This window comes from Cervus elaphus, chromosome 15, assembly GCF_910594005.1.
Source record: "Cervus elaphus chromosome 15, mCerEla1.1, whole genome shotgun sequence".
NCBI classification, from domain to species: Eukaryota; Metazoa; Chordata; class Mammalia; order Artiodactyla; family Cervidae; genus Cervus; species Cervus elaphus.
In genome coordinates this window covers 81,956,023-81,983,613 of record NC_057829.1, presented here as the reverse complement: position 1 = coordinate 81,983,613, position 27,591 = coordinate 81,956,023, and the positions used below count along the sequence as shown (strand labels likewise).

Sequence of the window (27,591 nt, the reverse complement as noted above, 5' to 3'; positions counted from 1 at the left end):
ACTGAGCAACTGAACTGAACTGAGAGAGTCTGGGGCATTGGGGGCCCCAGTGAACTAAACTCCTGGGATGCAAACCCTTGCGAAGCCCCTTCCCATGTTGGTTCTGGGTTTGCCTGTGTGACCTCCTCTGACCAATGGGATATTAGCAACCTCTAATGCAAGCAGAGGTTCGATAAGCCCTTCTACACTGGAACTTGTCACCTCAGCACCCTGAAAGGATGTCCAGGTATCCAGGAGACCAAGAGGTCCCAAAAAGAGGCCTTGTGAGATGAGCTACATGGACAGAAATGCCACATGAAGGAAAACTAAGATGCCCCAGGCAAACCCCTAGCTGAGTGCTGCCTCTCAGATGACCCTGGCCAACAGACAAAAAGGGCAGAAGAGCCATGTGTCAACCCACACAACTTGAGATACTATAAACTGTTACTGTTTTAAGGCTTCAAAACTTTTGTGGCAGTTTATTACACAGCAACAGATGAAACAGATGTTATGTAATTTCTCTCATATCTCAAAGCTCTAATAAATAAAGCTTGAGTTCAGGTCTCTTGACTCATGTCAGTGATTTATTCATTGTTTCAAGATGTAACTGAAATTGGAGAAAAATAACTCAAAAGTTTCATACGCTTCACTTAAACAATAGAAAATGAATTTTAGCTCAGAACATTCAACTGTGAAATTATCCTGTCAGCATATAAATGAATTAAAAATATACGTATGTAAATGTGGACAGGTAGGAGAGTGTGACTAAAATACTTATTAGCATGTTACACAATGTCTAAATGCTTTTCTCCTTTGTCTTGAAAGAATTTAAAACTACCAAAGACAGAATGTACAAGAACACTCACAGTGGTCTCATTTCTAATGGCAAAAAAAAAGGCCCAAAAAACAAAAATTACCCAATGATGGGAAAAAGGACAACTTATGATATAGTAATACAATAGTGAAGACAGGAACTAAAGTTTCATATATCAAAGTGGACAAATCTCAAAAGTATCCAGTTGTGTGGGTAGGGGCAACAGGTGAAAGAACACAAGTGGCTTAATAACATTTATACAAAATTTCCAAAATACAAAACTTAGCAACATATTATTTAGGGATATATATGTAACAAAAGCAATAATGAAAATCAATGGGCTAATAAGTACAATATTCAAAATCACAGGTTCTCTTGAAGGGAAGAGACACTTGGAGAAAGGCAGCGCGAGTCCCAAAGACATGGGTTTCATTTCTTAATCTACATGGTAGATAAACGTGTTTAATTTACAACAAGTATACTGTGTATTGGTGACAAATAGCTCTTTGTGTCGATAAAATATTTAACAACTTTTTTAAATAAAAAAATTAGCAAAAGGAAATTAAGACTGTCTATGGCAGTTTGTGCTTTATATTCAGAAATCAACTTGGCTTCCAAATGCGCAATAATTTTACCTTAAAAGAATTTTTAAAAACATACAAAGGTGGCTACACTCCTGATTACACAGCAGTAATAGCAAAGCTTCCTATAGCTTTTAACTCACATTAAAATCGATAACAAAGGAAAAATATATATTTAAATTTCATGCTTAAAATATTTCAGTTAGTCCTTTTCATGACTTTTTGGGACCTGCCTATATAACACCTATCTTTTAACAAAATTCCCTCTGAACTCAGGGCACAGGTGCCTGTCCTTCCCAAGGAGGGTCTGGTGAATGAACTAAACCTTCCATCAATTTGCCTTCCCTGGACAGGACTCCTAGAAGTACCACACTGTGTACTAACCAACCCTTTCTCTTCCCTAGCCAGAGTTGACTATATAAGGAATAGACAGCTGACCAAAGCCGATCAGTCCTGGTCTGCCACCTGCCTACCTCTCCAGCCTTATTCCCACTATCTTCTCCCTCAAAACCACTGAAGTTGGTGTATCTGTCAGAGCACCTAACACAATTAACAAAGAATTATACATTTATTTCAGTGATTAATCACTAATGTCTAGTCTTCCCTCTTAAACCGAAAGCTCCATGAGGGTGGAAATAGGTCAGTTTTTGCTCACTACTGTATTTCACCAACTAACACAATTCCTGAGAGTAGGCATTTAATAAGTTGTTGGGTTTAACAGGAAGAAATGATTTTAACATTATGCCTCCTTTCTCTAAAACTTTATAGGCATCCCTTGGAGATACTGTACATTCAGTTCCAGACTAGTGCAATGAAGCAAACACAGCAATAAAACAAGTCACACAAAGTTTTTTGGTTTCCCAGTGCCTATGAAAGTTGTTTTCACCAAACTGTAGTCTACTAAGTGTGCAACGGATGTCTAAAAATGTACATACTTTAATTAAAAGTACTTCTTCACTGAACATATTGACTACCATGGAGAAAAGACAGGTTCTTCAGCAAGTGGTGCTGGAAAAGCTGGACAGCTCATGTAAATCAATGAAGTTAAAACACACCCTCACACTATACACAAAAGCAAACTCAAAATGGTTTAAGTATAAGACAACACCATAAAACTCCTTGAAGAGAACAAAGACAAAACATTCTCTGACATAAATCATACCACTGCTTTCTAAGGTCAGTCTCCCCAGGCAATAGACATAAAACCAAAAATAAACAAATGGGACTTAATCCAAACTTATAAGCTTTTGTACAACAAAGGAAGCCATAAACAAAATAAAAAGACAATCTACAGAATAGGAAAAATATTTGCAAACCATGTTCCTGACAAGGGCTTAAATTCCAAAATACACAAACAGCTCATACAACTCAGTAACAAGAAAACAAACAACTCAATCAAAAATGGGCAAAAAATTACCTTAACATTTCTCCAGAGAAGGCATACAGATGGCCAGTCGGCACTTGAAGAGATGCTCAACAAGGCTAATTATTAGAGAAATGCAAATCAAAACAATGAGGTACCACCTCACACCAGTCAGAATGGCCATTATTAAAAAGTCTACAAATAATAAATGTTGGAGAGTGTGTGGAGAAAAGGAAACTTTCCAACACTGTTGGTGGGAATGTAAATTGGTGCAGCCACATAGAAAACAGTATGGAAGTTTCTTTAAAAACTAAAAATACAGTTGCCACATGATCCAGTAATCCCACCCCAGGGCACATATCCAGGGAAAACTATAATTTGAAAAGATACATAGCAATGTACCAAAGTTCATAGCAGCACTATTTATTTATAATAGCCAAGACATGGAAGCAACTAAACGCCCATCAACAGATGAATGGATAAAGACGACGTGGTATATAGGCAATAGAAAACTATTCAGCCTTAATGAAGAATGAAATAATGCCATTTGCAGCAACATGGATAGACCTAGAGATTATCGTAAGATAAATAAGCCAGAAAGAGAAAGACAAACACCATACGATATCACTTACCCATGGAATCTAAAATATAACACAAATGAACTTATTTACGAAATAGAGAAAGACTCATAGACTTAAAAAACAAAGTTATGGTTACCAAAGGGAAGAGGAACAGGAGAGGGATGAACTAGGAGCTTGGGATTAGCAGGTACAAACTTCTATATATAAATATAAAATAGATAAGCAACAAGATCCTACTGTACTATACAAGGAACTATATTCAGTATCTTATATTAACCTATAAAAGAACATGAAAGAGTGTGTGTGTGTGTGTATATATATATATATATATACATATATGCACAACTGAATCACTTTGCCGTATACCAGAAACTAACACTGTATATTAACTATCCTTCAATTAAATTGAGCCTTAAGTGAATAACAGTAACAAAAATCACTGATCACAAGTGATCAAAATATAAAGTTTGAAATATTTTAAGAATTACCTAAATGTGACACAGAAACATGAAATGACCAAATGCTATTGGAAAAATGGCACCAATGTATTTGTTGGACTCAGAATTGCCATAAACCTTCAATCTGTAAAAAAAAACACAACATCTCAAAGGACAATAAAATGAGGGATGCCTGTATTTTTGTTTCCCTTATACAGATGAAGAGGGAAAGTTAAAATTTTACATAACCTCCTTCACCTCCTGCCTCTATAACTCAGCTCACCCGTTGCAAAGTCTAGATCACGTAGATCACGTAGTTTCAGAAAGTGGGGACTTGCAATACTAGGAACTGGAGTTTATCTCACTCACCCTTGTCAGGCTCTTTGCAGTCGCCCAGCCCCTGCAAACCTGCTTAATCATGCCTGTCCAGGTCAGGCATCCCCCTTCCCCATCTTGACCACTGTTTCTGCGTGCATGAAACCCCTTAGTTTAAACCAACCTATTAACAGCTAGTGTTGCCCACTACAGTTTGTCTATAAAAACGCTGTAATCCCTTTGTTCGGGGCTCAGAACCTGGAGTGTTAACTCCTCTGGCCCGCTGGCGTAATAAACCTGAGTTCTCCAACTCCCCGAGTGTGGTGCTTGGTCTCTTGAGTACTGGTTTCTGCAACATGGAAATATACCCACTTTGGGTAGATCCAAAATTAAGGTAAAGGAATCAAAGCCATTACAGAATCTACATTTATCCTTAAAGAAGACAATGTCATAGAATGCCACATTAAATTTGACAAGCTTAAAGAGTTTACAGAAACATACCTGAATGAAGCTGAATTTTTCCAATAACACCTTCTACCAACCCCAAACAAATGGGATTCCAGGCAAGAAGCAGATCGGTAGCTAAAATAAAATAAGAAGCAGTCATGAGAAAATATTCATTGGAAAACATTAAAACAGTATCTTTATAGAGAACAAACTAGTGGTTACCAGTGGGGAGAGGGAAAGGAGAAGGGACAAGATAAAGATGAGGGAAGGGGAGGTACAAACTACTGGGTGTAAGATGGGCTCAAGGATGTATTATGTAACACAACACAAGGAATATAACCAATATTTCCTGATAACTGTAAATGGAAAGTAACCTTTAACACTGTATAAAAATAAAAAAATTTAAAAAGAAATGTCACAGAAAAGTCACAAGATGATTTAAAAAACAGTCTTTAGCAATGTATTAAAAAATGATCAGCAACCCCAAAGAGCAGGTATCAACACCCAGAACTGAATACAATACTAGCAAGCCATTGTAGAGAAGCATTAAATCCGAGGCCTGAGTAAGTCCTCTAACATAAGGACAGTTATGGGGAGATAACTGACATTCTAAAACTCTACTTGGATGGGAGGCAGTACTTTGGCGCCCTGCAGTGGAGGAAGGAGGCTGGTACAATATAAGAGGGCAAAGAGAGGAGTTATCCATGGTCCTACTGCCAGAGCCAGTCTCAGATCCAAAGACAAGGCCTGAGAAACCCCCCCAGAGATGTCCACTTACTGAATCACACTCTGGAAAATCTCCTTTCCCGAAGAAGCTAACACCAAACAAAAGAAATTCAGAAGGCGAGTTCTCTTTCATGTGACTTCTACAGCAGCAACAACAGGAGTCACCTCTGTTCACACTGAGTGCCTACTATGTGTCAGGCATCAGTCAGGGTTTCTCACCTGAACCACAGAACCAGACAATGACCTGGATGACTGCATTCTCAATTCTCCCAAGGATGGCAGATCATTTGTACCATTCTAGACACACAGACGAGAAGCTAATTCATTACACACAATAGATGCCTGAGGACATTAGGGCTGAATTCTGTTGTGGAACCCAGGCTACAAAAGGCTGTTATACCCATGGAGATAAAGGTAACATTAGTGGTGGCTCAATAGCAGGAAAAGATTAGCAAGAATGAAAACAATATTTCTCTTAGCAGAAATTTTAAATTACATTTTAATTATTACCATTTAAATTCTATTTTAATGAAACGTATAATCAATCTGTAACTCATGTGCGTAATTACAGAAGACTTAATAGTCTCCAAATTCATTTGAGTTTTGACTATTGTATCTTGAACATCTTTGTTATGATATATTCAGTGGGAGGCAAAAAAAAAGTTGACTTCTGTTTTTATTGCAAGAATTAAAGTAAAATAGAGAATTAATTTTTTAAAGGCTATTATACATACTATCATTTCTAATCCTGATAACTCTAGCAGTTAGGTATTAGGAGTCCCAAATTACAGATGAGGACATGGAGCCTTAGAAAAGCAAAGTGGCCATATCACACAATGGGCCAAGGACAGAGCTGCAATTCAAAGCCAGGTCTGCACCTCATGGCCTGTGCTCTTAACTGTCCAAATACAGTGCCTCCCTCAGAATCTATACATATATGAAACTAATCAATAAGATAATATTTACATTTTAAGTAACATGCATTCTTATTATAAAGTAATACACTATAAGATTGGAAAAAATACTTTTATCACTTCCATCCTGTCACCCAGAGATATTATTTTGCTACATTTCACATCATATATCTGTGTGCATATCCAACTGCAATATTGTTAATACAGCACTATATGCTAACTTTTTCTTATAATATTTCATGAGTATTTTCTAACACCCTTAAAATTCTTCAAATTTATAACTTCACAGATGTCTAATTTTCCATTTAAGGAAGCACTTTCTCACTCTTGGGCATTTAAGTCATTTCCAGTTTTTCCCTATTATAATAAAAAATGCTGTGATAAATGATGAACATCATGCAAGTATTTTATTTGCTCACTAATTAATAGCTTTAGGACAAATTCTTAGGGATGAAATCAGTAGGTGAAAACTTAAAAAAAAATTAAAGCTTTCAATACTATCTACAAAGGTTAAAGACCAAGTTAGATTTCTGCCAGAAGCATATGAAAATGCTTCTTACGTTTGCCATCATTTAGAATTTCTTTGTAAATTTTGCTATTTTGATGGCATCCATTGCCTAAATGATGTTTCTTTTCATTGCTGGTAAGATTAAACATTTAATTATAAAACTGGCTGCTTATGGTTCTTCTTCTATGATTTCCTTATTCAGATTGTCTAAGAATTTTTTTTACGCTCTTTATGGATTTATGAGTTTTTATATTAAGGACACCAACTCTGACATGTTTGTAAATACTTTCAATTTTAAATTTTTATACAAATCATTTTCAATATCCATCATTTTTTCACTTATTATATTATCAATTTGTTCCTTAGTGGTAGTAGTGTCAGTCGCTCAGTTGTGTCTGACTCTTTGCGACCCCATGGACTGTGGCCTGCTGGGCTCCTCTGTCCGTGGGATTCTCCAGGCAAAAATACTGGAGTGGGTTGCCATTTCCTTCTCCAGAGGATCTTCCTGACCCAGGGATCGAACCCAAGTCTCCTGCATTGCAGACAGATTCTTTACCATCTGAGCTACAGGGAAGATCACTAAGTTGTTCCTTACCTGTTATCAATAATTTATTAATTTCCCCTCTTTGTTATTTTATAAAAATCTAACCCTAACTCTGGAATTCATGTTGGTGTATAAACTAGAAGGATCCTGATTTCTTTTCAAATAACCAGAATCCCTGTCAGGCAGGCCACATCTCAACCTCTGCCAACACTGATGCCCCTGCTAAGGAAAGAGCTCCAGCTCCTCATAATCTCACCCTGACCCCAGATGAACAAGCACAGTTGCAAGGATTCTATCCCTCAGGTATCAAATGAGCTCGAGGAATATGGAGGAGGATGAGAAGTCAGAGCTAAAGCAGTCATGGGCGGTTACACAGAGGAAGTGGAACTTCAAGCATAAGGAAATCAGAAAGAATGATGTGGCAGAAAGAAAGTACAAGGTTTGTTTTGGAATCCATCCCTTCACTGGGGAAATACTTATCAGGTACATTTCAGGAACCAGGCACTGAGAAGATATAAAAATAAAGGAGCAAACAATATAGATCAGAAAACCAAGGAGTATGGTAGGTATGGTAGAGATCTTCATTGGGAAGACTGGAAAAAGTACACTGAGGCCAATAAGGAGAGACTTGAATAAAAGACTAATTAAGGAACCTTACTTCCTGGAGGCCTGGGCAGGCAAATAATAACAAAAGTAAAACAAGGCTGCAGCCAGGGATTAGCTGACAGCATTGAAAGGAGGTGGAGACTACAAACAGGGAAAGGAGCTAGATGGTTATTTACTTATTACAAGAGTGTTGGCTTGAAAGGATATGGTAGTTGGGGAGCAGGGTGGGCAGTAGGTGAAGAAAGTACAGAGGAGATTAACATGAAACACTTTAAAGGAAGCTACACAAAGGACAGGAAGAGGGTAAACTTACAAATGACAGTGAAACAGCTCTCCTCTTTAGAGAGGGATAAGATGAGGACAGAGATGAGTAAGAAAGAGCAAGGCACAAAAAGCAGGGTATATAGTAGCTGGGAGAAAAGGTGGGTGAAAACCTCTTAACTCAATAATACCCTTTTGCACCTATGGCATTTTGAACCATTTGACTATATCAGCCATTGAAGAACATTAAAATTTCACTTAAAAAAAAAACAAAAAAAACTATATTTTGTGGTCTAACTGACTAAAAATAACAATCACTGATAATCTTCGAGATCCAAAGAGAGAACCAGTTAAGTTCATTAAGACTGAGTTCATGATGGGATGGTCAAGGGGAAATGTCTAGGTATAAGAACCAGAGGAGATACTAAAGGAGGAAAAGAAAACAAAAGAAAATGAAATCAAAAGTACAGGTATAAGCGTTAACCTGGGGAGTGGGGGGGGGCGGGATATTACTTTTTACTAAGTCTGGAAGAAAAGATGAAAAGGCTAAATATAGAAATGGAGCTGAGAAGCAGATGCATGTATCGAATGGCCTTGACTCAGTAAAAATAGGAGTCAAAGTCATCTTTTCTATCGCAGGGGGAAGGACAGGCAGAACAAGAGGAGCACCAGATGCTAGGCGTGGTGAGGAGAATCCAGAAAGTCAGTTTGTAAATGTTATGTGTGTACTTGAAAAGCATGTATATTTGCTTAGTGTTTTCAAGAAAAAGGGCATCAATTCAATCCAGTAGTGGGTCATTTTATCAGTTTTGTACAAAGAGATCAGCACTAACAGCAATGAAACAGAAAACAGAAAAACTGCACCTCGTAGAAACATTTCACAATGTTTCTGGTACATACATACATATGTGTCTGCTCAGGTCAGAATTTTAAAAGTATTTCTTACTTCAAACATGAATACACTATTAAACTCTGGGGTAAGGGCTCATTGTCAACTTTGTTATTTTATTCAACTGCTCTATGTACTTGCTAATTATTTGACTGCTTAGCCTAGTATTGACAGTTTGAGAGGGTGTTTTGTTTTTTTAAATCTCATGCTTTATGTATTCCCCCGTCCCGTTTTTCCTCTGTAATTTTTGCGTTATATGTTTTGAAACTAGGTTGTCAGGCACATACAGATTCAGAATTATCATATCTTCCTGGTGAACTGCTCTGTTCATCAGGATGTAATAACTGCCTTTATTTCAAATAATGCTCTTTTGCCCTAAAGTCTAGTTTGTCTAAGATCAATATTGTAAAAGAAATATATCAGGCATTAAAAAAATAGGTACATACAACACAGAACACTGTTAACCCAATCATATTACTTCTCCTACATCCCACAGCCTGAGAAACAAGTCCAAATTCCTTGGAAAAGCTTGCAAGGCTGTGCATGGGTTGCTCCTGTCTACCCTCTTCCTGCCTCCCCACCCCCAGCATCCTTCATCTTCCAGAAGTGTCCGAGGGCTGGGCCTGGAATGCTGCTCCCCACCCACTTCAGCCTGCTTTTCATTCCTGACTCAGAACAAGGGTCACCGGTGTTCCCTGACACATTCCCCACTCCACCCACCCAGCAGAGCTGATCAGGCTCTCTTTTGTGAGCCCCCTGGACCATGCTCATATACCCATCTTGACTTATCATTTTGGTTTAATGCACCTAATTACTGATTTGCCTGTCTCTCTGACTGAACAGGAAGCTCATCGAGAACAGAAAATTCATTGAGACCTGGTCTCATTCAGCTTTATGTCCCAAGTGCATGATACATACACCACAGGCTTCAAAATGCTGAACGGACAACTGAACATATGACTCAGAATGAAAAAGTAGGTTGGAGTCAGATAATTTGCATTGATAACACTAGAAGGGTTCAGTATCTGAAGTGGCAAAGTGAAAGTCATCTGCAGTATTTCAAACAAACATAATCATGGCTGGCAGAGGTTAAAGTGTCCAATACTAACTACCCATATTGTGAAAACCGAAACCCCCTTTCTCACTCTCACTCCAGTGCTCTATCATACCTCTAATACCATAAGCTTCCCTACCAGGTGTAATTACTCAGATATGACGCTCTCATTTTAAAATTATATGGAGTCTTCCAGCTCACCACCATCATTCCAGCTGCACAAGCCAGAACCTGGGAGACATTCAAAATGCTTTTCTTCCTCACCAAGTCCTGTTGACTCCACCTCCTCATATCTGATGTTTCACTTCTCTCCAGCCCCACTGCTGCTGTCCTTGTTGAGGACCGAGACCTCCACCATCTGGGTCATGAGAAAAGCCCTGGGGAGCCTCACAGCCAGCAGATTGTTTAATACATAACAGGCACTCACATATTTACTGAATGCAGTGAAGACTCTAAAATGGTTTGGTATGGTAAGGCCCTAAGGTAAAAGGCAGGAAGCTGTAAGAATAAGGCTGAAAAACCAACAGGGAACAACTCAGGAGCACCACAGACAGTAAATTCAGGAGCCATTTCCTCCAGAGGGGGCAGATTTGCATGTGAGATTAAACTTTAGGGCCACTATGTAGAGAGTAGACCCAAAGGGGCAATCCTAAAGCTGGAGATCCAGACGACAGGGGTGTGCACAGTCTGGAAATGAAAGGCTGGACAGAGTCAAGAGATTCTACATGATGAGGACACAACCTTCGTTCCATGTCCCGAGAGAAAAGTCCTACTAGCTCTACTGCAGTCTCGGAACCCCTTTCAATTTTAGGTTCCTCTTTCATAAGCAGGAATCCATCTAACTTACAGGACTTTCATGAGGATTAAATGAAAGAATTATGTGAAAGTACCCAGCACAATGTCTGGCACATAAATGTTCAATAACTTTTACCTCAAGTTGGGAAATGTATATGCATTTAAAATTCCAGGTCCCTACCACTCAATCAATCTCTCCGTAGATTTTTATATCAAGGGTCTACATATGGCTTTTTTTTAAAGGAAAGGATATTTAAAAAAAAAAACTTCAATAATTTTTTTTGCATTAAAATTTATGGTAAGGCCATAATCCATAAAGGCTTTCTGAGACTAATAAAGGTTTTATGAAATATCTCAATGCTTATATATGCCCCCAAAATTCTGTTTCTTCAGAATGTGAAACAGATACAGGGCTCTGATGCAGCTCAAAATTAGGCATGCAGTCTCAGTCCTAGCAACCCAATTCAGGTCCAAATGGCAAATCAAGCATGACTGCCAGCTTCCTCCCCTCCCCAAAGTCCCTTACACTGGAGAGGAAAAATCTGAGGGAGAGTCTAAACAAAGGTTGAAACATTGCTTGGGAAAAAGACACAGACATCAGTTCAGTTGCTCAGTTGTGTCCAACTCTTTGCGACCCCATGGACTGTAGCATGCCAGACCTCCCTGTCCATCACCAACTTCCGGAGTTTACTCAAACTCATATCCATTGAGTCAGTGATGCCATCCAACCATCTCATCCTCTGTCGTCCCCTTCTCCTCCCACCTTCAATCTTTCCCAGCATCAGGGTATTTTCTGATGAGTCGGTTCTTCAAATCAGGTTGCCAAAGTACTGGAGTTTCAGCTTCAGCATCATTCCTTCCAATGAATATTGAGGACCGATCTTTAGGATGGACTGCTTGGATCTCCTTGCTGTCCAAGGGACTCTCAAGAGTCTTTTCCAACACCACAGTTCAAAAGTATCAATTATTCAGTGCTCAGCTTTCCTTATAGTCCAACTCTCACATCCATACATGAATACTGGAAAAACCATAGCTTTGACTAGACAGACCTTTGTTGGCAAAGTAATATCTCTGCTTTTTAATATGCGACAGACATCAGTAGACTTCAGTTATATATGTGAAAATAACTACTGGTCTGAAGTTCTGAGAAACAACACAAGAATGAAAAACAGGATGGGTAACTTTTAATCAGCAACAGAAAGACATCTGAAAAAATTCACACCATCCAAAAAACAAAAAATAAATAAATAAATAAAACAAAATTCATACTACCCAGTGGAACACAGCAAAAGGTGATAGAACAAAAAAAAAAAAAAGACTGAGGAAAAGCACGATAAATGGAAAAGATGAATAAAAGGCAGCATTGTTGTTATTAATTATAATAAATGTATTTCAACTTACCAATTTCAACTTACCAATTAAAAGATTACTAAGTCTCAAAAAGAAGACTATCAAGTCTCAATTTTTCTATCAATTTAATTCTAGTCTATTTTGTTTACAGAATATACTTTTCAAAAGAAGGGTTAGGAAGCAATACATTTGTTGCAGCAGATCAATTACACAGCTGTTGTTTGTGGAAGGATGGGATACATGCCTGCAGCCTAGCACAGGGTTTGACGCACAACAGGGACTCATTCAACAGTTACTGAACCAGATAAATAGGTGAATAGAAACAAGCATGAAAGAGTGAACTGGAAATCTTCTCCCACCAATCGCTTATTCTCTTTGACTTTTAATAAGACTAACATCTTAAGTTTTTACTGTTTTAAAAGACAGTCCCTCAACATTGTTCTTGATTAGAGAAACGCAAATCAAAACTACAATGAGGTATCATCTCACACTGATCAGAATGGCCATCACCAAAAAATCTACAAACAATAAACACTGAAGAGGATGTGGAGAAAAGGGGACCCTCTGCACTATGGGTGGGAATGCAAATTGATACAGTCACTATGGAGAACAGAATGGATATTCCTTAACAAACTAAGTATAAAACTACCATATGACCCAGCAATCCCACTACTGAGAATATACCCTGAAAAAAACCACAATTCTAAAATATACGTGTACCCCAATGTTCATTGCGGAAGGATTTACAATAGCCAGGACACGGAAGCAACCTATATGTCCATCGACAGATGAATGGATAAAGCAGTTATGGTACATACATACAAAGGAATATCACTCAGCCATAAAAGGAAATGAATTTGAGTCAGTTAAACTGAGATTGATGAACCTAAACCCGTTATACAGAGTAAAATAAGCCAGAAAGAGAGAAAATAAATATATACGGAATCTAGAAAAATGTTACTGGTGAACCTATTTGCAGGGCAGAGATACGGACACAGATATAGAGAACAGATTTGTGAACACAGTAGCGGAAGGAAAAGATGGAACAAATGAAGAGAGTACCACTGAAATATATACATTATCATGTGTAAAACAGAAAGCCAGTGGGAAGATTCTCTGTGACAACAAAGGGTGAGATGGGGGAGTAGGAGGGAGGCTCAAGCTGTACTTATAGCTGCTTCACACTGCTGTACAAGAGAAATCAATACAACATCGTAAAGCAATTATCCTCCAATTAAAAATAAATATTAAAAAACAAGAAAAGTCCCAAAACACAAGTCTCTGCTAGGCGGGCACTCTTAATAATAAAAGAATTCTCTTTCAATAAATATAATAAATAATGAACATGTGATTTCTCACAATGAAAGACAACTAAAATTTGGGAAACTTTAAATTATGTTAAAATCTCTAAGAAGTGCTCACAGTTTCTCACGCCAATAAAGAGACAAGAGACAAGCCAGTGGAGGAAGGCCTGAAGCAGGCTACATAACTGGCACAAGAAGGGAGGCTAAGTGTGTCTATTTGAGCTGCTATGACTTTACGCCTGGTACAGTGTCTGACACACAGACACTTCAAAATGTGTGTAGTTTTTAATCTGTTACTAAGGAAATAAAAATAAAAGCACTAGCAGAGTGTTCACATAGAGACCAGTATAAACCATATTGGTCTAAGCATATGTAGTACTTCAGTTCAGTTGCATCCAACTCTTTTCGACCCCATGGACTGCATGTAGTAATTTAGATATGCTTATTAATGGACACCCTGTCACCATTATTAATGGTTACTCCGGAGGCAGAAGACATGGGAATGGCAGGGAAAATGGCCAGTGGGCTTGTCCTTCCACAAAGAACAGCCAGGTAATTGATCTGCTCCAACAAATGTACTGCCTTCTAATTCTTCCTTCAAAAGGCATATTCCAACATGGCATGCAATTTCAAAGGAGAAACATTTGAAGTTTGCAAAAAGGTTTTAAATTTTAGGATTATCAAAATTACCTAGCAAAGAGTAGAGTTGCTTACAAATTACAAAAGCATAGGGTTTGAGAAATAACGCCAAATTTTAATTAGAGAAATCATTAAAGGAACATACACCCAAAGACATAAGTATTTCATCATAAGCTCAATTGTCTGACCCATTAGGTCAACATTTCCACTCTTATTTCAGATCCCATTTGGCAGTACATGGCTTCTATTTTCATATGCCATCCTCTTCCTGGTATACAGAAAACAAGTGATTAAGTACTGTGTGCTTGCAGAGAGCATGAGTCACTCATTCCAAGAGCCATAACTGATGTCGCTCCCTGAGCCCAAGAACAACCCTGGGTTTTGCACAGCTGCTGAAGTTTATAGGCAGTTTCTCTTGTGTCAAAAAAAAAAAAAAAAGGTCCAAGGTTTGCATATATAATCTGACCCAAGTTTCATTTCCTGCTAAAGACAAACAGTATTATTGCTCTGAAAAGGCAATTACCAACACCAAAATCAAACGGATGAGGGAAAGGGTTCTACAATGAGGAACTAGAAGTTCTAGTAGTTAGCTCATCCATACTTTAATTCTCAAAATTTAATTAGGCCAGAAGAAAAGGTTAAGGAATAATTTGATTCAGCTGCCTTCTTATAAATGCAAAATTTGATATACATTTCTCTCAACTCTAACAGTAATTATTTTTCCAGCATTCAGCAAGCTAAAGAGCTAATCCAATTTAGAAGTTCTAGCAGCTGCTGCTTTCCCAGTGTGAACTCCAGCTCAATGGCCCTGGATCCTGGCCATCATTGTCATCATCTGGGAGCTTTATAAATACTGATACCTGGGCCCCACACCTGGAGAGTCTGACTCTGTTGGTCAGGGTGGGGCCCAGGCATAGGTATTTTGTAAATTTCTTCCAGATGATTCTAAGGTAAGCCAGGTTGACAATTATAGGTCAAACTGATTATAGGCTATTAGTTGCACTCTGCATTAGTAGCTTAGTTTTATCCTACCAGTCTGATTTAAAGATGATGCCTGTCCATGTACAGCTTTGAACTATTTTCATAAAATTAAGTACCATAAACTGCAGAAAGTGCTCATAATACAGTGAACTGGCAAAAGTTGGTTAAGCTAGTATAAAAAAAAAAAAATACATTTAAAAAGATAACCCTAAGGGAAAAATAGAAAAGAAAAAAAAAAAATCTCAAAACAGTTAAAAGATGAGATACATACCCAGAAAAGGGATCCTAAGAATTTCTAAACTTCTCCATTAAAACAGGGATTTAATAATTACAGTGCAGCAACAGGGCTACAAAGTTTTGATCATATTTGGAAGTGTTTTTTTGGGCAGAAGTTCTAAACAGACACATCTCCAAAGAAGACATACAGATGACCAACAGACATGTGAATAGATCCTTAACATCACTAATTATTAGAGAACTACAAATCAAAACTATAAGAAGGTATACCACCTCACACAGGTCAGAATGGCCATCATTAAAAAGTCTACAAATAACAAATGTTGGAGAGGGTGTGGAGAAAAGAGAACCCTCTTACACTATTGATTGAAATGTAAACTGGAGCAACTATTACAGAAAACAACATGGAGGTTCCTCAAAAAACTAAAACTAAAGTTGCTATATGATCCAGTAAGCCACTCCTGGGCATACATCCTGACACAACTATAATCCGAAGGGCAGCAGTACTATTTACAATACCCAAGACATGGAAACAAACTAAACGCCTATTAACAGATGAATGGTTAAAAAAAGATGTGGTATATATATAAATACCACGGACTAGGACATGGATGGACTTAGAGATTATCATACTAAGCAATATCAGTCAGAAAGAGAAAGATAACACAAATACCATATGACATCACTTATATGTGGAATCTAAAATACAACACAAATAAACAAATCTATGAAACAGAAATAGACTCCAACACAGAGAAAAGACTTGTGGTTGCCAGAGGAGGGGTGGAAAAAGGAAGCACTGGGGGTTTGGAATTAGCAAATATAAACTAACATATGCATGCATGCGGTCGTGCTAAGTCGCTTCAGTCATGTCTGACTCTGTGCAACCCTATGGACTGTAGCCTGCCAGGCTCCTCTGTCCATGGGATTCTCCAGGCAATACTGGAGAATACTGGGGAGAGCTTCCATGCCCTCTTCCAGGGGATCTTCTCAACCCATCAAACTAGGATATATATAAGATGGATAAACATCAAGGTCCTACTGTATAGCACAGGAATCACATTCAATATCCTGTGATAAACTGTAATGGAAAAGAATAGAAAAAAGAATATATATGTATAACTGGGTCACTTTGCTACACCGTAGAAATTAACATAACATTGTAAATCAACTATACTTCAATAAAAAATTGTTTTTTTGGGGGGATTTCCCTGGTGGTCCAGTGGCTAAGACTCCATGCTCCCAATGCAGGGGACCCAGGGTTTGATCCCATATGCTGCAACTAAGACTTGGGGCAGTCAAATAAATAAGCAAAAATAGTTTAAAAAAATTTTTTAAACTCTACACTATACAAACTAAAAATTGTTATGATTCTCTATTTGAAGTATAAAGTTCTAATTGTCACATCTCAAGATAGACCTAGTGCAACTCAAAAAAAGGACAGAGGACAACTAAAGAAAAAGACTTAGGTCCTGAGAGTATCTGATGAATACATATAAGATTATAAAAGATGTGGGCTTTATAATACATTCAGAATACCAGTAATGGGCACAGAGATTGAAAAGACAGTTTGGGAATAAATAAAGGGAAGTACAAGCTTAAATGACAACTTTCCCAACTCACTACCTTAGGAAACTGAAAATATAACCAGTCCAAAGAAGGTTTAGCTAAACTTTTGGATAACAAATTCATAATGCATCACCCAAGAAACATGGCAGTGTGTTGCGATGCACTCCTGACCTCTGCTCTCCCAAAAATTGTCCTTCAGAACAATATGACTTTCAGAAATAGGATTTGAGAGCTAAAGAAGAGCACAGAGGAGCTAACAATTGGTATTTTCCTTAGCTCATTTTAGAGCTGGTAACTGAGATTAAAATAGCATAAAATTAGCACTCCGAACATAAAATAGAAGTAACCTTTGTCTCTGTCGGTGTTTAACTAACTTCCTAGCTTTTGCCAAAAACTGTTCAAAACTTATTCTCTTCCATCTAGGATTGTCTGTATAGTCATTCTGATACCATAAGTCCTTATCAACAAAAAGTTCTACCTTCAAACACACCATCAGGTCTATTTTAATTGGCCTCAAGTCAAGAACCGCTTCTAGATCAAACAGGGGCCACAACAGAGTGTTCTGTGGGGGTGTGAGTACAGGGGAGAAGCTGCACTATTTCAATCTGGCCAGTTAGGCACTATTCATCCCCATAATTTTTTTTTATTTTTTGAGTACTTAATTAGAACTAAGGCCCTGTGCATACAAAGTTATTTCTGGCAAAGCAAAAAAAAAAAAAAAATCCATTAAAGTTCACCAGTCACATAGACAGTTTCTTTCAAGACTTTCCACTCTTAAATAAGAAACAATCACAGACTATTTACAGCTGGAAGGAACTTCATGGAATCAAAGAGCACCCTTCTTCCCATTTCTTTATTAGGGAGAAAAATACATTTTCATTATCTTGGAAAGAAGCAGAGGCTTTGAATGTCAAGACCCAGTTAAAATCTCCCACTAAACTCAGCTCTATCATAGTATCTGTCACTCTGAGTCAGTTCAATTCAGTTGCTCAGCAGTGTCTGACTCTTTGCAACCCCATGGACTGCAGCACACCAGGATTCCCTGTCCATCACCAACTCCCAGAGCTTGCTCAAACTCATGTCCATCAAGTCGGTGATGCCATCCAACTATCTCATCCTCTGTTGTCCCCTTCTCCTCCTGCCTTCAATCTTTCCCAGCATCAGGGTCTTTTCCAAAGAGTAAGTTCTTCGCATCAGGTGGCCAAAGTACTGGAGTTTCAGCTTCAGCAACAGTCCTCCCAATGAATATTCAGGACTGATTTCCTTTAGGATTGACTGGTTTGATCTTCTTACTGTCCAAGGGATTCTGTCACTCTAGAATCCTATGTATGGCTTTCCCTTGTCAGACCACTACCTGGGCTAGGGCAGAGAGAGTGTTTTATCCAACTTTTTAAGACAAGCACAATGCCTAGCAGTCAGATCTTCTATAAAGGTTTGTTGAAATAATAAGTAGATGACTTCACAGAATTTCAGACAATATAATTTGGAAGGAGAACAAAATAGAATACTAAATTATTTGTTGGGGTGGGGAGTGTTTGAAAGGTGCAAAGGGGGATAAATGGAGCTACAGGAGATGAATCCTGGAAGTCAAGAAAAACAAGTGCCAAGAGAGACTAGCAAATTAGAAACTCTGCCAAATTTTTTGGTCTGCCCACCACAACTGTTCCCTGGGGAAGGGGAGGGCTATTACACTGGAAATGGGGAGAAGACTGTTTATATCTGGCATAAAAACAATGTATGAATGACACCATGAAACATCATTAATATTATACATGAAGCATCATTAATATTATACATGCAAACTACTAAAATTAAGAGCACTGTAGCATATTTAAAATGTCCCAACATTTCAGTTAGATGTTAGGACTATTTCAAATTATGTATGTTGACCACTGCAGAAACTGGAATTTGAAGTTCAGTATAGGTAAAAATGTGGTTTCAAAGAATAAGATTCATAAATTTCCATAAAGTAATGCACTTTGTATTTTTAAATATCCCACTATAAAGTAAAAGAAATTCAAGGTTAAATTTGAAAGAATCTGCAATTAAAATGAGGTAACTTAAAGAAAACACAAGGAATACTGACCTAACATCAACCTGTACTTCCTTCAACCAGCCTCAAAGAAAGCTGGCAGGAGAGGATGCTTTTTTCTGAATGAGAGCAGTTCCTTTAAGGGTCTCGCAGCAACAAGAAAATGAGTCATCTTAACAGAGCATGGGATTTAATTAAGATACTACCACTATGTGTTGTGATAGTACTATAATGCTAAATGTTCAGTGTTAACCCTCACCTTTTAAATACAACTTAAATATTACTTAATGTATTATCAACAGCTACTGATAATAAAGTAATGTATTATTTCTCTATTTTGGTAAACATAATCTAATTCAAACATTCTCAGCTCAATTATGGTCGGCTGACACATATGATAATGACTTAACCCACCTAAGGAGTAATTTGTTAGAGATTCTAAGACATTGTTGGAGAAGGAAATGGCAACCCACTCCAGTGTTCTTGCCTGGAGAATTCTATGGACAGAGGAGCCTGGTAGGCTACAGTCCCCGGGGTCACAAAGAGTCAGACACGACTGAGTGATTTTCACTTTCTAAAACATTGTTGTTACTTCTTAGACTTGTGTTTGCTAGATTTTAAGAGGTTTTATCTTAAAACATATGAACAGGAATAGTACAGCTTACAAAAAGGTACACAAAGAAATAATAATACAGCTTATAAAGACCTAACACATTTAAATTCCCATAAAACCACACCAAGGTTAGACTATGGCTCTGAGAATACACTCAATCAATACTATACTCAAATTAGTTTGATTTTCCAATAGCCTTGCATCTATCTGCAAATACATCAGCTAATTTTGTCATAAATCATAAAAAACAAAATCAGCAACAAGCAATTTTTTTGACATAAGGCCAGCTAGAGAAAAATAAAAAATGTCTTTGGGTTTCATTTATTTTCATTAAAAAAAAAAATCTGCTGAATCCCACAGAACTAAAATTCAGATTCCTCCCTTCCCTGAATAAAATGACGAGAAATTAGCATATTTTAAAAAGCTGGTTAAGACAGCAGCATTTTAGTCCTCTGTTCTTATGTTCTCTATTTAATCCTCTCAACAACCTCTTTGCTGCTCAAGATACACGGGGTCAACCAGAAACTAGACTTTCTTCAATTCATTCCTACAATTTTTACAGAAGGCCAGCAGCGGGTCACGTGGAGGGATGCAGTAATGAATCTCCCTCTCCCTGAGTGGGCCAAGTTAGGCTGGCCAGATGGGACGAGGGAAGCCATGTGGCTGGACATCCCGAACAGCACCAGTGTAGTCACGTTCCAGAAAGACCAAGCTCTCTGGGCACCCTGGTTCCTAACGCCTTCATGCTCTGCCCTAAAGACCTGCATATTGCCTCTCCTCTGAAGCCAGCCTTTGGCAAGTCCTGGTCTCTGCTGTCATGGCCTGGTCAGAACACAAGCATCTCGGAATCAATGATACTACAAAAGTCCCACCCCTCTTCAGAGGTGGGTGCCCTAAAGCCTTTTTCTCCTCCATTCCCTCTCTGCTTTATGTGCTCTGAAAGGATGTCTGTGAAACTGGATCTGGAATTCTTGCAAAGCTAGACTGGGAAGGCTTCAGGTTGCTCATCACCAGCTGAGATAGTTCCCATCTAGTACTTATCAATGTTTCTGCTCCAAGATCTTCCCTCTATCTATTCCCTCCCCAACCCCCAAATGTTCTAAAAGCTTGAGAAACCTGATAAACTGACCATAACCGGAAAAACTAGTCAATCTATTAAAAAAAAAATACACACACAATATTCCCTGTAACTATATAAACTAGTTTTGCAAGAAAAGAGTCAGGACAGGTGAAACGTCAAAGAGCCAGTAGTCCCATTATCAGTCTTTTAACTCTCTATCGATCCATAGATCCTTCCTCAATGAGCATAATTTGACATTTGAGAGGCTATTTTATTCTCTACATAGACTACACAATAATGAGTATGATTATTACAGATATGTTTCAGATATTACCCATAAAAATATAAATCCCAGGGGTTCCCTGGTGGCTCAGTGGTAAAGAATCTGCATGCCAACAAAGGAGACACGGGTTCCATCCCTGATCTGTGAAGATTCCATGTGCCACGGAGCAACTAAGCCCCTGGTAATACGACTGTGCCCAGGAGCCACAACCACTGAAGCCTGTGCACCTAGAGAAAAGCCCACACAGTAATGAAAACCCAGCACGGCCATAAATAAAAATTATTAAATATATATATAAATCCTATAACTTTGCGGTCAAGAAGGTAGAAAGGTTTATAAAACATTTTTGTCAATATTGAGAAAAACTTGGCTTTGGAGTCAATATGGAGTGGAAAGTCTGGCTCTCCCTCTTATTCTTTAAACTTGGGCAAATTACTTCTCTGTCCCTGTAAAATAAAAATTAGGAAAAACTACGTTTTATTGTGAGGATGACATGAAACAGTACACATACAGGGCTTAGAACAGTGTCTGGTTCAGGAAAACACTCAATAAATAAAAGCTGCTGTTATTAGCTACTATTTTTAATGTATTTATTTTTAATTGAAGGATAATTGCTTTACAATATTGTATTGGTTTCTGCCATACATCAACACAAATCAGCCATAGGTACATATGTCCCCTCACTCTTGAATCTCCCTCCCACCTCGCAACCCTCTAAGTTGTCACAGTGTTATTAGCTAGTATTAATCTTAGCTGACAAAGTAGACAATATGCACAAAAACTTCCCTCTATCTGTAAAACTTGATTCTGAAAATTGTCTTCATTCACCCTACAAAGACTATTTTTTTAAAACCAAAGAAAGGGTGAAAGTTTTTGGAAAGAAGTGTTTTCTATTTTGCATGTGTAACAATAAATGTTAAATAAGTAAGTTTACAGATCTGTTCAATCCAACTGCTGGACTGTTAGAAATATAAAATATGGGGTAAGAAATGTTCAAGGTATAGACCTGGTAAGCTTTAAAAGAAACTGAAAACTACAGACACTAGAAAAAAATTGGTATTCAACAGCAACAAAAATGGTTTAAAAGATTTTTACATTTAATAACTAATTGTTAAATTAAAATGCCCTATTATATTTTGTCACGGTACTTTGTGAATTTTTAGTAAACATGATTTTTTTAAAAGGTAAAGTTAAAATTTTTTTCAAAGTAAATACTAAATAACACAAAATGCTAAACTGAACAGTTTCATAAAATATAATTTTGCAAAGGAGATAAAAGTTCTATTTAGATGTCAGTTCTGTAGCTAATCTCTCATTCAAAAAAGTTTTCATATGACATATTAAAAATAATTTCATTATCAAAAAAATAACTAGGAAAAACACGAATGCATTGTTATGTTTCTGTGCATTCTAACAGATAACTAGCATCCCCTCCAATAACCGCTCACTGGTATTTATCAGAGTTTCATCTCTAAATAGTTTACACGCTTATGAATGTTACGTGTATGACATGCTCTGCCATCTTTTTGTGGTCACTTAGTCTCAGAATGAAGCAATACACAGCAGTAAATTATATAACACTGGTCTATCAGAACAACCTACAAGGACAAGTGGAAGCAATTTTAAGATTAAAGAGATAAGACCATATCACCCTTCCCCAACTGTGGACTGTATTACATTGCTTTTAAAGTCTTTAAATTACAGCCCTTATTCTCAGAGAGTGAAACTCCACTCTCAGAAGATTACTGAATGTTTACACAGTACTTTACCATTTTCCCTGGTTGAAAATAAAACTAAATACTTTTCCTCTGGTGGCCATCACCCTGAAAGAGACATAGTGAAAAAGTGAAAGGGTTAGTCGCTCAGTCGTGTCTGGTTCTCTATGACCCCATGGATTGTAGCCCGCCAGGTTCCTCTGTCCGCAGAATCCTCAAGGCAAGAATACTGGAGTGGGTAGCCATTCCCTTCTTCAGGGGATCTTCTTGACATAGAATTCAGGTTTCCTACCGCCCTGAGCCACCAGGGAAGCCCCTAACCCAAAAAGCAGTTCTAAGTATGATCCCAGAGTATGCATTATCCTTAAAAGGATGGAAACACCAGAAAAAATATTCAACTGTTTAGAAGAAAAAATGTAAACAACACTAAAGAAGAAAATAAGGAATACCATCACAAAGAATTTTTTTAAGTGATGTTAAATCAGAAAAACATCACAAGTGGAAATGCATCCTTCCTCACATTTATTTCCTTATTCAGCTGGACAGTGATTTTCCACCCCAGTTAGAAGATATTCAAAATAGGCCCTGAAATGAGTGAGTATCCTCATTAGGATATCCACAATATCCTATATTTATAACAATGATATTACTGAGAGAAAAGCTGGACTTAATTTAACTCAGTTCAACTCAACCAAAAATGCCTTCTGTGTCCTAACACTCAAGCTCAGAGATACCAAGATAAGCAGAATAAAGTCCTTGCTTGAGGAATGCTCTGTCCACTGGGGAAGTAAGGAAACTGTTTTCATATGAAGCAGTAAGAGCTACAAACAAAATGTGTACCAAGTGTACAGAACACCTGGAAACACAAAAAGGTCACCAATAATTCTGCCCCAGGAATGCAGACTATGGTGAGCACAAAGAAGGGGTGGCATCCAAACTGGATCTTACAAAATAAGGAAAAGGGACCAACAGCAACAAACATTTGAAGCTAAGGAAATGGTCATTTTAACCTTAAATATCAATAATGATCCGTCTGATGCCACTAGAAAAGAGTACTGTTTCAGGTTGTTCAATAGCCACAAACATAAAAATCACGATGTTCACAGGCTCTTTTGGTTTTATGATACTGCCCTTTAGAAACAAAAGGGAGCTGGCTAGTAATATATTCAGCTGAATAATCAATAAGAAACTATGAAAGATCGTAAATGCTTTAATTACAAACAATAGCAAAACTGACTGTAAAAGCAGAGGGAAATGATCCAATAAAATGGAGAATTTTAAGTTAGTGTACAGAGACCTGAAAAACCTTAACAATTAAAAAGACATTATTCCATTTTTTAGTTGTTGTACAGTTGCTAAGTCATGTCTGACTCTTTGCAATCCCATGGACTGCAACACACCAGGCTCCTCTGTCCTCCACTATCTCCCGGAGTTCGCTCAAATTCATGTCCATTGAGTCAGTGATGCCATCCAACTATCTCATCCTCTGCCGACCCCGTCTCCTTTTGCCTTCACTCTTTCCCAGCATCAGGGTCTTTTCCAACAAGTCAGCTCATTATTCTACAGTCATTCTTTAGAAAGGCTCTTGAGTACTAGAAAGGATAAACTATTTAAAGTCAAGAGCATGAGGTTCTTTATTTGCTTGCTATATGTACTTGAACACCTGAAGATCAAAACAGGCTTTTCTGAAAGATAATGGCCTCTTCCTTCCTCTATATTTTTGGTCTACTTTAGTCTGTGGTTGGCTATATCCTAAGAAGTGTGATAAACTTAATTGCAAAGACTACAACCAATTTACTCAGGAAAAAGTTAATTTGCCTTCTGATAGGGACTTTGGATACATAAATGGTAGTTCAAATTACATGGCTGAATTCAAAATCTAGGCCCCGGTTTCCCTTAATTTTCCTTCAAGTCTTAAGCCTATATAGCCCATCTGAGCTTCCTCAGCTCAGAAGTATGGGTTTAAGTATTCTTCCACTAGAAAGGTAAGCTACTAGCCAGCACCCTGTAAGAGCTGACTTACTTCACTTAAGGGGAGCAACTTATCCCTAATCAGTATCAACATTTGTCGCTCAATCGTATCCGACTCTTTGCAATCCCATGGACTGTAGCCCGCCAGGCTCCTCTGTCCATGGGATTCTTCAGGCAAGAATAATGGAGTGGGTAGCCATTTCTTTCTCTGTGGGATCTTCCCAACCCAGGGATGGAACCCAGGTCTCCCGCATTGGGGGCAGATTCTTTACCATCTGAACCACCAGGGAAGCCCTGGAAGAGGGCTGACTTACTTCACTGGAGGGGAGCAACTTATCCCTAAAGCTATTAGGACTGGACAGGTTTCTGTGTACAAGAAATGAACACAAACCAAACAGAATGACAAATAATTCACTTAAAGTCGTCTATTTAGAGGACTTATCTCCTTTCATGTAATTCCACCAGTTTGGTTCATCTCTATCAATCTTAGGGGCTGAGAGAAAAGGAGAGAGTATCCCTAGAAATGGAGACAACCACACCCACCCCTATTTATATCTGCCTCAATTCACTATTGACACACAAGTGACCTAGAGATTTCCTGAGTATTTTCCATGAAACATGTCAATTCTTGTCCTCAAAGAGGTACACCAAACAAACACTTAAGCTGGCATTGTTTCAAAAACGTTTCATTACAAACGTACAAAGACCAAAAAAGTCAAACCCTCATTTTATAGCTGAGGAAATGAAGTGCAGAAAAGTGTTCTGTCCAGTGAGTTAAAGATGATGTCAAGTTCTATCCAGCTGAAATAGTTAATTTTAAGCTCTTAGAATCCAAAGAGCTGGCTCTTTGACAGCCTAGGGAATTTTGCAATCTACCTTCCCTCAGTTTGCACTTGAAGCCTTCCCCAAACATTGGGGGCAGGGGTGGGGGGAAAGACCAGGCAAATGATCAAATCAGGAAAAACAGAAGAGAATGACTGGAGACTGGCCAAAATTAGCCTATCTACAACACCGTCTGTCTCAAGATTATCAAGAACCTTATCTGGGTGCAGTAGTTTCTCTTCCATTCTGAATAGAGGAAATAAAATGTAATAGCAAGAAAATACACCCAAAAACTAGGGAAAAAAAAATAAAACAACAACTAAGTTCTCCTTCACTGCTCTAGCAAATCAACCACCAGAGCTTCCAAGGCAAGTAGTAGAACCAGTCAGCAAGTGTCTTGGGGGCCAATTCTCCTCTCTGTGACCTCCAGCAAGTTACTCAACCTTTCACACCTGTCTCCTCACCTGAATATGAGGATACCACCACCTGCCTGGAAAGGTTGTTTTGAGGACTGGGAATAATATATTAAGGGACCAAATCCTTGGAAACCCTCCTATATATGGTAATTGCTATGATATATACAAAAGGTTGATTTGTATCTTTGATACTTTCCAATTCATACCACTTAATTCTTTGTCTAGATTACACACGAGAATTACAGGTAAACTCGAAATGCTCTCGCGATTTCCTTAAAGAACTCTATTCTCTCACATCTCCTAAAATGAAAGATCTCTGCGGTGATTAGAAAAAGGGACCGGCAACCTCGACCGGGAGGGGCTACCGAGCCCCTCCAGAGAAACCGCCCCCTGGACTGTCAGCTCTCTGAGGCCAGGGACTGTCCTGCTTAACTCACCACTGTGACCTAGTTTTCCTAACGCAAACTAATGTTGTAGAGTGAGGCATCTCATGACAGCTTACACGACACCCAAACACTGACCCACGAGACTGTGTCGCACAATAATTGAGTCACACATAAACATTAAAAGTTGAACATTACAGATTAATTGTAAAACTAAAATTTTTTAAAAAAAGTGCTGTAAATCGAGGGCTTATGAGGTAATCAGAATGAAGTCATGCCTATAACGATAAGGGACCAGAAACACAGAGATGTCAACAGGGACTGAAGCTCCGGCAGGACTTTCTACGGGAACTGGCGCGACCGGGATTCGAACCCAGAACTTGCCGGAAGGAGGGTCAGAGGGCACTCCAAAGAGGAGACGGCCTTTAAGGCCAGGCGCACCTCGCACGAACTTTCTGGTGGGCGCCGGCCCGACCCCGACTGCGGGCGCCTCGACTCAGGTTCCCCTCTCAGCGGGCAGCGGAGCGGATCTCGACGCGGAAGCGCGCTCGGAGAGACGAGGGTCGTCGGCCCTTTGTCCCCCGCGGAGGGGCAGGGGCCCGGCGAGCGCTCCCTCCCCTCAGGAAATAATGACAGATCTCGCGCCCTAGCTCGCGCCCGCCCCGCCCGCCACGGCCGCAGGCGGCGCTCGATCCGCAGCCTCCGGCTGAGGGGCCCGGCCGCGCCCCCTCATCGCCCCCTCCCCCACCCGCCCAGGGCGACCCCCGCCCCCCCGCCGCCAGCCTCACCCGGTCGGAGCTGGAGGCCGCCGTCGCGGCGGCTGCACCACAGCGCGCGCTCGCCCTGCTGCAGGATGTAGTGGTCCTTAGCTTGGAAGAGCTCCATGCCGGCCCCGGACGCCGAGGGAGGCGGCGGCGGCTCGGGTGCGCCCGCGGCTCGGCGGCGGCGGCTAGCGCGGGCAGTACTCGTCGGCCGGGGCCGCCTGAGCCCGCGCTTCAGGGAGCGGCGGCTGAGGAAGCGCCCCGGCTGCCCTACCAGCGGGAGGAGAACGCGCCCCGGCGGCGGCGGCGGCTGCGGCGGCCTTGGAGGCCTCTCCCCAGCTCCGCCCCTTTCCCGGCCCCGCCCCCGGTACCTCCCCTGGCTCCTCCTTGCCCCACCTCCTCCCCGGCCACGCCCACGAGTTCCCCCAAGCTCCGCCCCCTCCCCGTTTCCTCCCCGCCCCTTTCGCCTAGTTCACCTTTCGGTTCCTCTTGCTGCCCTTTCCCGCGGCCTTCTTCACTGGCTTCTTCTGGCTTTCTCCTCCTGGTTCCTCCCTCGAGGCTCTTCCTCCTGCCTCGTCTCTCCCCTCCGGCCAGCCCCCTCCTCCTACCCCTCCTCTCAAGCCCCGCCCCCCCTCCCCGGG

General features: G+C 39.5%; 1 protein-coding gene across 4 annotated transcripts in view; it reads right to left on the bottom strand.

Annotated features, from left to right (window-relative positions):
• The window catches only part of INPP5F (inositol polyphosphate-5-phosphatase F), an 88,332-nt gene extending 61,034 nt beyond the window's left edge, over positions 1 to 27,298 (bottom strand). The window contains exons 1-2 of one of the 4 annotated variants that reach the window (XM_043924918.1): positions 26,978 to 27,298; positions 4,572 to 4,652 (exon numbers count right to left, since the gene is read on the bottom strand). In XM_043924918.1, the coding sequence (XP_043780853.1) occupies positions 4,572 to 4,652; positions 26,978 to 27,074 (178 nt within the window). In that variant the 5' untranslated portion in view covers positions 27,075 to 27,298. Of the gene's footprint in view, positions 1 to 4,571; positions 4,653 to 26,977 lie in introns of those variants that run through there. The other 3 variants (XM_043924915.1, XM_043924916.1, XM_043924917.1) reach the window with 3 other exon arrangements.
• Between the last annotated feature and the right edge of the window lie 293 nt (positions 27,299 to 27,591).